Source organism: Staurois parvus, unplaced genomic scaffold (assembly GCF_062004578.1).
Source record: "Staurois parvus isolate SC_StPar_1 unplaced genomic scaffold, SC_StPar_1.0 ptg000867l, whole genome shotgun sequence".
Classification (NCBI taxonomy): domain Eukaryota; kingdom Metazoa; phylum Chordata; class Amphibia; order Anura; family Ranidae; genus Staurois; species Staurois parvus.
This window is the reverse complement of record NW_028318663.1, coordinates 582,913-598,926: the sequence shown is the minus strand read 5'-3', so window position 1 is coordinate 598,926 and position 16,014 is coordinate 582,913. Positions and strand designations below refer to the sequence as shown.

General features: G+C 44.1%; 1 protein-coding gene across 1 annotated transcript in view; it reads left to right on the top strand.

Annotated features, from left to right (window-relative positions):
* The window catches only part of CUNH16orf96 (chromosome unknown C16orf96 homolog), a 60,682-nt gene that overhangs the window by 40,501 nt on the left and 4,167 nt on the right, over positions 1–16,014 (top strand). The window contains exons 10-14 of the mRNA XM_089655758.1: positions 2,490–2,654; positions 7,672–7,790; positions 9,821–9,883; positions 10,068–10,151; positions 14,498–14,648. Of these exons, the coding sequence (XP_089511884.1) occupies positions 2,490–2,654; positions 7,672–7,790; positions 9,821–9,883; positions 10,068–10,151; positions 14,498–14,648 (582 nt within the window). The remainder of the gene's footprint in view (positions 1–2,489; positions 2,655–7,671; positions 7,791–9,820; positions 9,884–10,067; positions 10,152–14,497; positions 14,649–16,014) is intronic.

Below are 16,014 nucleotides of genomic sequence, written 5' to 3'. Positions count from 1 at the left end.
ATGGACTGGGATGCAGAAAAGCAGAACAAGTTGACATCTGGTATAGAAAAGGCAAGTATTAGCAGTCACGGCTATAAATATGAACTATTGTGTGAATGTGGATCAGGGTTTCTCAAACAGGGTTCTATGAAACCCTAGGGTTCCTAGAGGTTCCTTGAGCAATGAGCAATTTCTACCTCTCAGATATGTTCCCACTGACAGCAATGAGCTTTTTAGCTATCTTCAAGGGGGTAACTCTTCCCAATGACCGCAAGTGTAAAGTGCATTCTTCCCACCGACCATCACACTGATGTATCATGAGTTGTAGATATAGAGATTATTAGCAGGGGTTTCCTGAGACCGGAGAGGTATTTCAAGGGTTCCTGTGTTGAAAAGGTTGGGACAAGCTGATGCAGATAATAGGTACAGCTCTGGAAACAAATTGGATAAGTCTAGAGAAGAAAGTGCAACTCTACCAAAGTTGCCAGTAAGTTCCCAGAGGTGATGTAGCTGTCGTGAGGACAAAGGTCTATGCAGACAGGAGGTGCAGCTGTAGAGACATCTAATGTAAGTGTAGATAAAAGGTGCAGCTCTAGAGAAGATCTGCCCAGGTAAATGTGATGGTGATGGAAACACGAGATAAAGGTGCCTAGAGACATCATAGAAACTTTCACACAATCCCGCTGTTTGTTTTGGTTTGGAAATGTTCTTAGGAGAATGTTCCTTCCCTGATGCCTAATGACTGAGATTACAAGGGAAGACTTCATCTTGATGGATTTTTCCAGCCAACTGCTGTTGTTTTTCCCTCGTTAATAGCTGGCGTCTGCAGCACTCTCCCCTCTCCAAGAGCTGTAATTTGGCAGCTGGATCATGTATGCCACCTCTGAAGCAGTTGCATATTAGTTTAAACAAGAGCTGCAGCTGTTTGAGAGATATAGGGGAATATTTACTAAAACTTGAGAGTGCTATATCTGGTGTAGCAGTGCATGGTAGCCAAAAGGCATCTAACATCAGCTTGTCAATAAAGCTTTGATGATAAAACCTGGAAGCTGATTGGTTTCTAAGCAGAGCTGCATCAGATTTTTCACTTTCAAGTTTTAGTAAATCAACCCCATAGAGTAGTGTAACCAGGAGGTGCAATTCTGGTTCTGAATAAGTGTAGACCATGAGGCAGCTCTAGAGAAGACCATGCTGAGTAAAGAGTGAAATTCCAGTAAAGTGGTGGTGCAGACCTGGGGAAGTCCTTAATAAGTGTAGGCCAATATGCAGCTCTATAGAACCGTGTCAAGTACAGAATGAAGATCCAGCTGCAAAAAATATATTTAAATAAATGTAACCAAGGCAATGTTTCTCAACCTTTTTCTAGTCAAGGCACCCTTTAAAATTATGGACAGACCCAAGGCACCCCATTCTAAAATGTGAAAAACTATTCTAATAGTTTTATATAATGCAGTACATCTACACATGTTGGACACCCAACATTAGAGGTGATTTATTCTTCCGAAGCAAATACACTTTTTCACACTGGTACTGACTAGTATTCTAGTGTTTCTCTTCTCCCTCAGTTTTTCTCCATCACTGAGCTAATGTGACCCAGCACTGATGGAAAGGGGCGGGGGAGGGTCAAACTAGGATGCTGTGCTGGTAGCTTGCATCCTCCTTATCAACTGATGATATCATTGATTGCCAGGACTCCGGCGGCTAGGCTTTGTGTAACTAAAAGGCAGGCCTGTACCACCGACTGACTTGTATACAAGTTTTGGGCAATTTTTAGACATTTTGCCAAGGCACCCCTGAAGAAACCTCAAGGCACCCCAGGGTGCCTGGGCACCATGGTTGAGAAAGGCTGATCTAGGGGTACAGGTCTGAAAACCTTCCAGATAAGTATATAAGGTTCCTATAGATCTGGAGTAGACCTGGATGAGTGTAGAAAGTGATGATGTTCTAGAGAAGACCATGCTCAGTATAGAATATAGTTTGAGTAAAGTGGAGGATGCAAATCTTGAAAAGTCCCCAATAGGTGTAGACCAAGATGAAGCCCTACGGAAGACCATGCTGAGAACAGAATGGAGATGAAGCTGCTGAATAGATTCTAAATAAATGTAAACTACCAGTACAGGTCTGCAGGCTTTCCAGATCAGTTTATAAGGTAGATATAGATCTAGAGATGACCTGGATGACTGTAGACAGTGATGCAACTTTAGAGAAGACCATGCTAAGTTTAGACTTATTGTATGTTCCATTAAGTGAAGGTTCAGATCTGCAGATGTCCCATACAGGTTTATAAGGTATGTGTAGATCTAGTGTAGACCTGGATGAGCATAGACAGTAATGCAGCTCTAGAGAAAACCATGTTGAGTATATTAGAGTGAAGTTCCAGTAGTAGTAGTAAAGGTGCAGATCTGAAGACATTCTGGGAAAGACTATGAGGCACATATATGCATACAGTGGACCTGGATGTGTATAGACAGGAGGTGAATGTAACTCATTTACTGATATTATCTTGGCAGAAAGCTGACAAGCGGGCACTGGAAACCAAAGTGGGCCACACTCAACTGGAGGCTGCTATCGGTGGGGTCAATGCCATACTGGAGGATCTGATCAAGAAGCTGGCCATGCAGGAGTCTGAGTGGCAGAATATGCTGCAGAAACTGCTTGCTGGGCTGGAGGCCAAGGTAACACATCGGTCACATATAGCATGGCCACCCAACAAAGAAACATAGGGGTTTATTTTCTAGAGACTAGAGAGTGCAAAATCTGGTGCAGCTCTTCATAGAAACCCATCAGCTTCCAGGTGTTTCCAAGCTTAATTGAACAAGCTGAGGTTAGAAGCTGATTGGTTACCATGCATGGCTGCACCAGATTCTGAGATATCAGATTTAGTAAATCTGCCACATAGCATATCATTGAGATATAATTAACTGATGTGTTGAACCTTGATTGATTACTTCAAATGTTGATATGGGACATGCAGTTGCGTATTTTAGTTTTGTGCTGCCCTAGGCAAGACTAAAATCGCAGCCCCCCCACATCTAAATTTGTCCCACCCCTTCCTGTTTAGGATCCACCCATTCATCTGTAAACTCCGCGCCTTCCACTTTAAGCTCCACCTTTTCCTATTAGAGCTCCACCCCAGGAGACAGTCAGGGACTGCGTACAGGAGAGAGTCCCCACAACCCCTCCCCTTGCATCAGGGTCCCCAAAGTTCCACCTCCTTAAGTCAAGGTCCCCAGACTACCCCCTCAACATTAGGGTCCAAAAATCCACCCCCCCCCCAGATAAATCATGGTCCCCCTTTAAATCATCATCTCCACAGTCCCTCCACCTTATGTGCATCAGGGTCCCCATATCCCATCCCCTTATATCAGGGTCCCCCAGAGCCCCCTCCTTAAATTAGGGTTCCCAGAGTCCTCCCTCCTTACATCAGGATCCTAAAAGTCCCCCCACCCAATACATTAGGGTCAGTCCTTTAAATCATGGTCTCCAGAGTTCCCCCCTCATTGGCCCTCCCTTTACATCATGGCCCCCAGAGCCCCCCTCCTTAAATCCGGGTACCCATAGTCCCGAACACTTACATCAGGGTCCCAAGAGTCCCCCCCCAATACATCAGGGTCAACCTTTACATCATGGTCTCAAGAGTCCACCCACCCATAGACCCTCCCCGTACATCAGGGTCCTCCAAAGTCCCAGATCCCCCTCCTTAAATTAGGATCCCCAGAATTCCCCCCTTCCATCAGGGTCCTAAAAGTCCCCCCAATACATCAGGGTCCCCCTATACATCATGGTCTTCAGAGTCCCCCACCTTACATCAGGATCCCTAGAGCCCATTCTCTTTAATTTGGGTCCTCAAAGTTCCTCCTGCCCTTACATCAGAATCCGGATGCAGACCTGCACAGGAGTCACAGAGTCATGGAAGGCACAGGAGGGCAGGGGTCTCTGGTGACACTGGGGTCACAGGGGTCACAAAGTCTCTGGAGCCACATTAGTGCATAGGAATACTGGGGTCAAAAGAGGTGCACAGGGAAAACAGCGTCCCTGGAGGCACAGGAGTGCAGGGGTCACTGCAAACACTGGGGTCACAGGAGTGCGGACCCAGAGTTCAGGGGACACTGGGGTCACAGGAATGCGGACCTGGAGTGCAGGGGCCACTCAACACACCAGGGTCACAGGAATGCGGACCCAGAGTGCAGGGGCCACTCGAAACATTGGGGGTCACAAGAGTGCAAACCTGCAGAATAGGGGCCACTGGGGAGACTGGGATCCCAAGAGTGCGGACCCAGAGTGCAGGGGCCACTAGAGACATTGGAATCACATGTGTGAACCGGGGTCACAGAGTCACTGGAGGTACAGGAGTGCCTTATATATGGAATCCCTCTATATTTGGATCACTTTCTTGTCCTCTGAGCTCTGTTATTGGTGGGTTTCCCTGCAATTTTTGTCACATAATAATACAATGGAGGAGATGAGTCGGGAACGTAAGGTCATTGTATCTCGTTCATTTCCTGATTGTGCTGAGATTTGTTTATATTGCCCTTTGTGTTGGATTATTGATAGAACTGAGCAATACGAGTCACTACGAGATGAGTCGGTATTAAACTTCCAGGCGGAGAGAGAAGACGTAGGTTCCATGATTAAATCACAACAAGACCTGACAGCTATTGCTATGACCGCATCATATGTCTAGGCGCATGGCTTAGGGAACATACAGAGATTTCATGTAACGTTTCATAGAGCCCAGTGCACAGTATGGACATAATTAGCCCCCTAGGGGTGTATTTATTTAAAAAAAAAATCCTTGTGATCCTTTCAGTAGATTTTAAGCTAAAACACCCTGATTAGTGAGGAAAGGGGGGGGGGTTCTATTTATTAAAAAAAAACAACTGTTGACCTATTAGCTATTCATTCTGTGAAACTGCATGTACATTTGGTCTGTGCAAATGGTGACAAAAACAAAGCTATTAGGCTATTTTCTCTCTAGATCGAATGTTAGTCACGCAGAATAGAGTGAATCAGGAAAATAGCGCAATATGGCCACTAGATGGAGCCAATGATCATAGAACGGAATCACCAATGTGCCATAATCGTTATCGCCATCTAGTGGCCATGATGTACATAACATGCACTGCTGAGTTGTGCTTCCATTAATTTTTTATGGCACACCAAAAGGATCATGAGTCGTGATCCCCATTCATCCTATTCATTTTAAAGAAGCTGCCTTAAAGCGCAGCACAGTGGCTAAATGGTTAGCACTTCCGCCAGACAGTACTAGGGTTGTTGGTTCGAATCCCAGCCAAGGCACCACCTGCCTGGAGTTTGCATGTTCTCCCTGTGCCTGCGTGGGTTTTCTCCGGGTACTCCGGTTTCCTCCCACACTCCAAAGACATGCTGGTAGGTTAATTGGATCCTGTCTAAATTGTCCCTAGTATGTGTACAGTATGAATGTAAGTTAGGGACCTTAGATTGTACACCCCTTGAGGGTTGTGAATGCACAATATATATGTAAAGCACTGCATAAATTGACGGCGCTATATAAGTACCTGAAATAAATAAAGTGGAAATATAGGGGTTAATACTTACATTCCCAACCGTCCATTGCTGGCATCTTCTCCTATGTGACGGTCATTTTCATGGGCCGGTGCGGGATGACGTCACTCCTGCACATGCGCAGGAGATTGTCATTCTGGCACACAGAGACAGACCCGGTGCTGTAAGCTGAGCATGAACTGGAGAAGACGGCAGGCAGATAGAGGCATTTCACTGCAGGAGAGGCACATTGCATGTGCCTTCTGCAATAAAAGCCTGCCTGCTCGCTGTTTGTTGTGGCACAACATCAGTTCTGCTTTCATGCAACACACAATAAGTCAACACAGAGAAATAGATGGGCCCTAAGGGCAAATTCACACTATAAAATAATGCACCCCGGATGCATTCCGGATACGTTTTTGCTTCACATGACACGCAGTTCCGTTGCAGTTTTGATGCCGTTTGCCATGTTCCAGTACAGTTCTGTGCAGAAAAAATGCAGCACGTTCTACTTTTTTTCTGTACCGGAAACTGACTGGAACGGACTGCACTGGTGTGAACTAGGGCCAATGGAATACATGGAAAACACTGTGCATGTGTTTTTGATGCACTGACCTACATCTGGTGTGACTCAGCTCTCAGGATAGAACACATATGATACTGAACATCACGGGTGTCAAACTGGCGGTATCAATGAAAGGAATACTGTCCCATCATTGGTGTCACTGGGAGGAATGCTTCCCAATCCTTGATTTTAGTGAAAGAAGTAGTGCCTTGAATCAGTGGGAGGAATAGTGCCCATAGGGCCAGATAACTACAAGCAAAGGGCCACATTTGGCCCATGGGTGACAGTTTGGAGACTATTGCTCTAGAGCTTAGTGAATGAGCAGGAGCTCTGCTGATTTACATCATCCAATCATGTGTGAGCAAAAATGATGTTTTTAATATTTTCCTTGCACGTGATTGGGTATTCTTTGCAAAGAAAATCTTTACCTCATTTACTTAGCTCTGGAGCAACTGCGCTTTGCAATTTGCACAGTCTATTTGCCTTTAGTAATTCAATCCCTGTGTCTCTGTGGCCACCATCTTTGTAGAGGTAGGTCTTTGCTTCATCATGTCAGAGCTACCCCTCTTGTTACTAGTGATCTAATGCCTGGTAGGTAGTAATGATGAAGAAGGAGTAGGAGAGGTGGAGGAAGCAGAGATCTGCAGAGTGAATAAAACTGAAGCAGGGAGATCCTTGTCCTGCAGGTCCTCAGGTACAGCTTCCTCTTCAGCAAGGAGAACAGTGATCAGCACAGTCAATAAATCTCTCTCTCTCCAAATTTGCTGAGACTAGAGGTCAGAGGCAGCAGTGCCTTGGATGATCTCACACTGCAGCTATGAGACTAAAGAAACAGGAGTGCCTAGGCACAAGTACAGTGCTATTTTTAAGGAGGAACTCAAGACAAGGGGTACATTTTTCTGTCTAATGCACGGGTATCAAACTGGCAGCCCTCCAGCTGTTGCCAAACTACAAGTCCCATGAGGCATTGCAAGATTGACAGTTACAAGCATGACTCCCAATGGCAGAGGCATGATGGGACTTGTAGTTTTGTAACAGCTGGAGGGCTGCCAGTTTGACACCCCTGCTGTACATGTATTTAGATGATATCAGTTCAGTTAAAGCCTAATGCCAGCTAGGTTTGGATAGGATGGAGAATAATTAATGTTTGTCGGGTCTGTGACTCCACTGGGGAGATTTTCCCCTCACTTCCTGTTTAGTTTTAACCAGGACACGAAGGCACAATAAAAACATTGTCTAAAATGCTTCAAGTAGAACTAACGGCATTTTTTTAAATTTTGGATTGAGTAACAGAGAGTTATACCCCTTTCTTTTTTTTTGTCATCTGAATCCCATTGAGCAGACTTCCCTTCAGTTCCTGTTCCATAGACAAAACAGGAAGTGAGAAGAAATCTCCCAAAAGTGAGGAAATCCTTGAGACTAGTGTCTCCATTGGAAGATTTCCCGTCTTCTGTCTTTTCCTGTTCTGGTGACAACCTAAGACTTGGGATTTTCTTTCATTTTCGGTGATGATGGTAAACAACAGGAACAGTTCATATGAAATGGTAGAGTCAGGGTCCACAGTTACTATATCACTTATGACTCTGAAATGCTTCTGCCTTCAGCTGAGCCAGTCAGATTTGGACTCCGTACACAAAGACCTGGAAGAGCTGTGGAGGTTCCTCAAGAAGCATCTCAACTCCGGACAAGCCTTTGAGCCGGACGGAGCCGCTGGATCTAGAAAGTGAGTGAGCATAGAAGGATAGGGGACCATCGGAAAATGAAAACTTATATAACTTGTTGTAGGGCCATATGAGATGATGGCAAGGCGGGAGTCATGTCCACTGAAGGGAACCTGGATTTACTTCAGACATCCAATTCTGTAGAATTTCTTATTTTGAGCCGGACGGACATAGATCTTTGATGCACACCCAGGATCACTTTGCTTGTAGTGAAAACCAAGCTGGGCATAGGTGGATCGAAATTTGTCCGGTTCAGTAGAGATTGGCCAAACTTCGATCCATGTGTACCCTGTATTTTTCGAAACAAAATTATTTCATAATTCGACCTGTGTATGGCCGGCTTTAGTCTTTTAGAAAGACAAACCCTGCTTCTTTCTTAAAACCTTACTGCAGCCAAAGCTTTCTTAGATTTGTACAGAGAAGGATTTATTTATAGTGGTTAAAGTTTACCGACCCGTTTCAGGAGCCAAAGCATCATCATCAAGGTTACAAAGAAATTGTAATAAGAATAACTTCATCAGATAAATGTATGGTTTTTATTAGATTTTAATATAACATATTTTTGTATCGAAAAACATTTTTAGTAAAACACATTACTATACTACATAATAAAACTATAATAGAATATACTAATATATATATATATATATATATATATATATATATATACTGTATATAAAAATTTAATGCAATAATATATGATATAAAATAACTATAATACAATTCAATAATATACTATTAAAATGTTATATATATATATATATATATATATATATATGTATGTATGTATAATTTTTTTTAAATATAAAGCATTCAATTAGAGCTATACTTTTTTTTTCCATTTTGGATTAAGGGAGGGTTCTAACCCCTTTTTTTCACCATCTGTGTACCATTTTGGAGATTCTCCTTCACTTCCTGTCCATAGCCAGAACAGGAAGTGAGAGGAAATCCCTGCAAATTAAGGGAAATTTCTTGGGGACCCCCAGGTCACCAGAACTAGTGTCCCCATTGGAAGATTTCCCTTCTATTACTTATCTGGGGACAACCCAAAATTTAGGATTTTGTTTCACTTTCAATGCTAATGGTAAGCAGGGCAAATAGAGAGGGTGAATCTTCTTATCGGGGGGGAGCACAGACAGCAATAAAAACTGACAAGCGTTCTAATCAATCTCCACTCTATCCAAAACCAAAAAGAAAAAATGTTTTGGCTTTTTTTACACTTTAATATACTTTATAATATAACCATACTATAATATTATATATTCAATATATATAATATAATATAAAATAATATAATATAATATAATGCATTAATATACTATATAATATAACGATAATATAATACAATAATATACTAGAAAATTATATATATATATATTTTTATATATAAAGCATTAATATACTATATAATATAACTATAATAATAATATAATATAATATTGGACACACGTGGCAAAAAAACAAAACCTGACAAGGGTTATAGCTTTCCTTTACTCTATCGAAAAGCAAAAAAGTTTCCTTTCTACTTTAATTTGGTGGGGAGGGTGAAAACATCTGTCAGGTTTGTATTGCCGTCTTCCTGTCTTGGTGACTCCTGCACCTTTATATTTCTTATTCTAGTGTCACCAGGACAGGAAGTGAGTGCAGAATACCCCCATGTGGACTCTGACAGGTTCAGAGGTTCTGACTAAATGCCAGTTTCCTGGCTGCTCTGCAGACCCTCTGATTTCGATATATATGTGTCACAGACCCAGAGCACCCCTGATTTTCTGTATACATGTTCCAGGTCAGTCCACGTATCAGACGCAGCCCAGACCTGTTCATTCTTTATAATTTAATGACATAAAAGGGCTCTGCCAAAAACAAAAGCGTTAGAGCCGCCTCCCCGCAGAGACACTAATCCCTAGTGATCGCCATCGTCATGGAAACCGGCTCTATTGACGCAATGGGAGGGCTGCATGGTGCGTGACAGGTACTCTTTGCATCTCGCTCCAGAGTGAAACTGAGAGTCGTTTTATATGCTTCTCCTCAGGAAACTGTTCCAGAGAGTCAAATGCATTTCTTGTGATAGGCCGGTCACCATGGCAACAGGGCCGTGAGTAAACAAACACTTTGCTGCTAAGCTGCCCCCCTGCTAATTCTTCCCTTGTTGTCACCTCCATCTAATGCAAGTTTGTCACCTCTGGCTTTTTCCCTTTTCTGTCCTGATATCACCCCATGTCTCCTGTCTTAGAATATCCATGCTATGTGAGGTCTCCGTCATTTGTTTTATTTTCCAGGCACCTCGTCACAGTTCGTTCAGCCCAACTGATCCCCCGGAACCGTCCGCAGAGCGCTGAATTCGGCAAGGATAAAATCAGCGGGTAAGAGAAGGATTGGAGCGTCTTCCTTTCCAGTCCTAATCTGGAACTCATTACCGCCAGCTCCTTTTAGAGGGTTGGTTCACCATTAACAAAAAAACGCCTGTGCAGATAAGGGGTATCTGTAGATAAAACAAACTGTGCAGCTTTGACTAAAGTTGAATAATGCTCTTGCTATAGGCCATTTATGTACCTTATGAAGCCTGACTGGAATACTCCTAGGATGTTGCTAGGGCGTTGCTAAGTAAGGCCTAGTCGTTACTACTCACCTCAGCAACAACAGCACCTCAGCCACCAAGTGGTAGGCCACGTCACATGACAGAGCGGGGTCAGCGCATGCTGAAGCGCACAGTGCGCAGAAGTCACCAACTGTCAGCAGAGTCAATAGCTAAAGACCTCCAAACTTGGTGTGGCCTTCAGATGAGCCCAACAACAATGCGTAGAGAGCTTCATGGAATGGGTTTCCATGGCCGGGCAGCTGCATAAAAGCCTTACATCACCAAGTGCAATGCAAAGCGTCGGATGCCATAGTGTAAAGCGCGCCGTCACTGGACTCTAGAGCAGTGGAGATGTGTTCTCTGGAGTGACTAATCACGCTTCTCTGTCTGGCAGTCCGATGGACGTGTCTGGGTTTGGCGGTTGCCAGGAGAACGGTACTTGCCTGAATGCATTGTGCCAAGTGTAAAGTTTGGTGGAGGGGGATTATGGTGTGGAGTTAGTTTTCAAGGGTTGGGCTTGGCCCCCTAGTTCCAGTGAAGGGAACTCTTGAGGCATCAGCATAATAAGACATTTTGGACAATTTCATGTTCCCAACTTTGTGGGAAGAGTTTGGGGATGGCCCCTTCCTGTTCCAACATGACTGCGCACCAGTGCACAAAGCAAGGTCCATAAAGACATGGAGGAGCGACTTTGGGGTGGAGGAACTTGACTGGCCTGCACAGAGTCCTGACCTCAACCCCATAGAACACCTTTGGGATGAATTAGAGCGGAGACTGTGAGCCAGGCCTCCTCCCCCGACATCAGTGCCTGACCTGACAAATGTGCTTCTGGAAGAATGGTCCAACCTTCCCATAGACACCCTCCTAAACCTTGTGGACGGCCTTCCCAGAAGAGTTGAAGCCGTTATAGCTGCAAAGGGCGGGGCCAACTCAATATTGAACCCTACGGACTAAGACTGGGGGGCCATTAAAGGTCATGTGTGGGGAAAGGGCGGGGCCAACTCAATATTGAACCCTACGGACTGAGACTGGGGGGCCATTAAAGTTCATGTGTGTGGAAAGGCAGGAGGCCCAATACTTTATGCAATATAATGTATTTGTCTGAGTTCTCATATTTTTTTTTTTGCCTGGGACCATACTTCAACATTGTCATACATGATTCATTTTTTTTTTTTTCGTTCAACCAGCTGATGAAATCACTCCCCGCCGGCAGAATCCAATGATTGGTGTTACTGGCTTTATCCGGCAGCACTGATAGGTCGTTAATAACTCGACAGGCTGGTTGTACACAAGTTGATTGATCAACTTGTGTACAACCAGCTAGCCCATACATGGATCAAAATTTGGTTGGTCACTGCTGATCCTAGATTGTAAGCTCCCAGGATCAGGGCCCTCTAATCCCTCTTGTATTGAACTGTATTGTTGCTGTATTGTCTCCTGTTATATTGTAAAGCGCTGAGCAAACTGTTGGCGCCATATAAATCCTGTATAAAAATAATAATAATAATCAGGACAAATTTCGATCCACGTTTTATAGTTCCAGCCAAACATTGACTTATCACTGCAAGTACACAGACTTACTTTGCTCCCCCCCAGCCCTGCACCCCTCCACAGATAATAAAAAAGATCCAACAAGGCGCTCAGGATCTGGATGAACTCCATCACCGTGTATATTCGGCCCCAAAGTGTATTACCGAGGCCTAGCAGTTTTCTGCACTCTTTACACTGGGTCTAATATATCTCCTTTCATGGATGGAGAGAATCCACAGCCTCGTCATGGACTACAGACACAGAGGGCTCTGTTTGTGCAGAAATGAAAGATCAGACTTGCCGATGGTTTTCCCTTCACCCACAATCCACTCCGGCTGTGCAGCTAACCCTTGCTAGTTCCTTATTATCGCACATGAGGCAATACCGCAGAATGCTGGCTCATCAAAGCTATGTTCAATAATAGAGCAAGCAGCAAAATGCAAATGCAAAGGGTCAGTCCACTTTACACTGTTATTTTAGTGTTTGGTTCACTGAAGACTTACCTACATAACCTTCTTCTATGTCTTGGGAACTCTGTTGGTGAAATCTTGAGTTTCAGGGTCTGTACACCCTCTGTGCCCATTATGAATCATTTACACCACCCCTGCAATGGGTTCCCAAGGTTGCACACCTGCTGTGCCTATAATGAGGGGTTCCCACCATCCCTGTGCTGAGTTCTCAGGTCTGCACACCTTCTGTGCCCATTGTGAAGGGTTCCCACCATTCATATCCTGAGTTCTTGGAGCTGCACATCTTCTAATCCCCATTTATGAGGGGTTCCCACCATCTCTGTGCTGAGTTCCTGGGTCTTTACACCTTCTGTGCCCATTATGAGGGGTTCCCACCATTTCCCGTTCTGAGTTCTCAGGTCTGTACACCTTCTGTGCCCATTATGAGGGGCTCCCACCATTCGTGTGCTGAGTTCTGAGTTGCTGTGTTATATAAAACTATTAGAATAGTTTTTCACATTTTAGAACCGGGTGTCCTTTTAAGATTATGGACAGTCCCAAGGCACCCTTTAAAATTATGGACAGCCTTGAGGCACCCCATTCCTAGATGGGGTGCCTCAAGACTGTGCAGAATTTTAAAGGGTGCCTTGGGACTGTCCATAATTTTAAAGGGTGCCTCGGGACTGTCCATAATTTTAAAGGGTGCTTCGGGACTGTCCATAATTTTAAAAGGTGCCTCGGGACTGTCCATAATTTTAAAGGGTGCTTCGGGACTGTCCATAATTTTAAAGGGTGCTTCGGGTCTGTCCATAATTTTAAAGGGTGCCTCGGGACTGTCCATAATTTTAAAGGGTGCTTTGAGACTGTCCATAATTTTAAAGGGTGCTTCGGGACTGTCCATAATTTTAAAGGGTGCCTCGGGACTGTCCATAATTTTAAAGGGTGCCTCGGGACTGTCCATGATTTTAAACGGTGTCTCGGGACTGTCCATAATTTTAAAGTGTGCCTCGGGGCTGTCCATAATTTTAAAGGGTGCCTCGGGACTGTCTATAATTTTAAAGGGTGTCTCAGGACTGTCCATAATTTTAAAGGGTGCCTCAGGAGTGTCCATAATTTTAAAGGGTGCTTCGGGACTGTCCATAATTTTAAAGGGTGCCTCAGGACTGTCCATAATTTTAAAGGGTGCCTCGGGACTGTCTATAATTTTAAAGGGTGCCTCGGGACTGTCCATAATTTTAAAGGGTGCCTCAGGACTGTCCATAATTTTAAAGGGTGCCTTGGGACTGTCCATAATTTTAAAGGGTGCCTCGGGACTGTCCATAATTTTAAAGGGTGCCTCGGGACTGTCCATAATTTTAAAGGGTGCCTCGGGACTGTCCATAATTTTAAAGGGTGCCTTGATTGAAAAAAGGTTGAGAAACACTGTCTTAGATCATTCAGAATTCATGGACAGGAGCATTTGCAATAGTCCTCTGTCTGACCTGCAATAGTCCTCCTTCTGACCTGCCCAATTTTGCATCTCCATACGTTGGTCCTAGAGCCAGAGGGGTGAATGAAAACTAACAGGTTCCTCCATCCACACCAATGAGGTGGATGGTGAAATTCCTCCCGCAGCTAATTGGTTGCAACTGCTGACTGTCGAAAACTTTTCTGACATGTCTCTTTGAGAAACATTGATGAAATAATCATTTTCTGTTGAATAGAGGAGACCACACACTGATCAAAGCTGGTCCAGCAGAACTAGGTGAGTTTGGAAAGTTTTCAAAAAAGTCTGTTGGTGGTCCAAGCGGCAGAGGCACTCGTCATTCGACTAAGGATGGATTGGAGTCGTCTGGTTTATTGGAAATCAAATTGCTTTATTTCTTCAAAAAGATGCGTATTGTGGCTGTAAACTGCCACTTCTTCAGTTCAGGGCAATACAGTGATTTTTTTTTTGCCTTCCCCAGTAGGCCAGGTTAAGCCAGGATAAGTACAGTGCAAGAGGGCTGGGACCGGCCAATTTTCAATCAATACAGTATATGGTCAGCTTTAGACTTGTATGGAAATGCGAAACCTGCATAAAGCAAACAAAACCCCTCTGACACAGGCTGTTAGATACTTGGTCTAGGCGTTACATCTTCACTCTTTAAATTTGTGTATTTCTTGCTTTCAGTGACCCCCAACAGGTAACAGACCCAGAATTCCTGTACGCAGAACCACCGAGACCCCACACCTCCTGCTCCCTGCACAGAAAGACATCCCGCAGCCAGAACCTGGGCACCGTTTTCCCCTATGGTGACCCGGTACAGGTCCAGTACAAAAATGTAAGAATGGTCACTGAACTGGGAGGTGCATGTCTCATGGGGGTTTATTTACTAAAGCTGGAGAGTCCAAAATCAGACTCCCTTCTGCATAGAAACCAATCAGCTTCTAACCTCAGCTTGTTCAATGAAGCTTTGGCAATGAAACGTGGAAGCTGATTGGTTTCTATGCAGAAGGGAGTCTGATTTTGGACTCTCCAGCTTTAGTAAATAAACCCCATGATGTCTTTTATTCCTATTGAAATAAAAACATTTATGATAGCTGAGCATACAGGTGTCAATAGGCAAGTCTAAAGTTTCTTTTGTCTGGGTAAAAAAAATTCATTATGACAAATAACATGTGTTGCAGCTTAGTGAATTTAGCTCATATGTGTGGTTCCGTTAGCTAGAAATGTGCCCATGGCTGGGATTGAACCATGTATGACTTTTGTCACAATGGCTTATGCGTTGCAGAAACTGTGGACTTTTGACCCACATTATAACATTTTTCTTAAAGCAGACCTGTACGATGAAAATGGCCCTCTGGTCTCCTTGCAGTTGATCTCTCCCCCATTACTGATTTCCCATGCCTTGTTGCACACTATGGGGTTGATTTACTAAAGGCAAATAGACTGTGCACTCTGCAAGTGCAGTTGCTCTAGGGCACAGGTGTCAAACTGGCGGTCCTCCAGCTGTTGCCAAACTACAAGTCCCATGAGGCATTGCAAGATTGACAGTTACAAGCATGACTCCCAAAGGTAGAGACATGATGGGACTTGTAGTTTGGCAACAGCTGGAGGGCCGCCAGTTTGATACCCCTGCTCTAGAGCATGGGGCTCCAAACCTCCCAAACAAAGGGCCAGTTTACTCTGCTTCAGGGGGGCCAGACTGTGGCCAGTGGAAGTAGGAAATGTCCTGATGTTGGTGGGAGAAAACCATGCCCCAGACATGGTGGTCACAGGGAGGAAGAATAGAGCCCCATCTTTAGTGTCATTGAAAGGAAAACTGCCCAATTGTTGGTATCAATGAAAGGAATAGTGTCCCATCATTGGTGTCACTGGGAGGAATTCTTCCCCATCCTTGATTTTAGTGAAAGTAATAGTGCCTTGAATCAGTGGGAGGAATAGTGCCCATAGGGCCAGTTAACTACAAGCAAAGGGCTGCATTTGGCCCATGGACAACAGTTTGGAGATCACTGCTCTAGAGCTTAGTGAACGAGCAGAAGCTCAGCTGATTTACATCATCCAATCATGTGTGAGCACAAATTATGTTTTTTTTATATATTTTCCTTGCATGTGATTGGGTATTCTTTGCAAAGTAAATCTTTACCTCATAGCTCTGGAGCAACCGCACTTTGCAATTTGCACAGTCTATTTGCCTTTAGTAATTC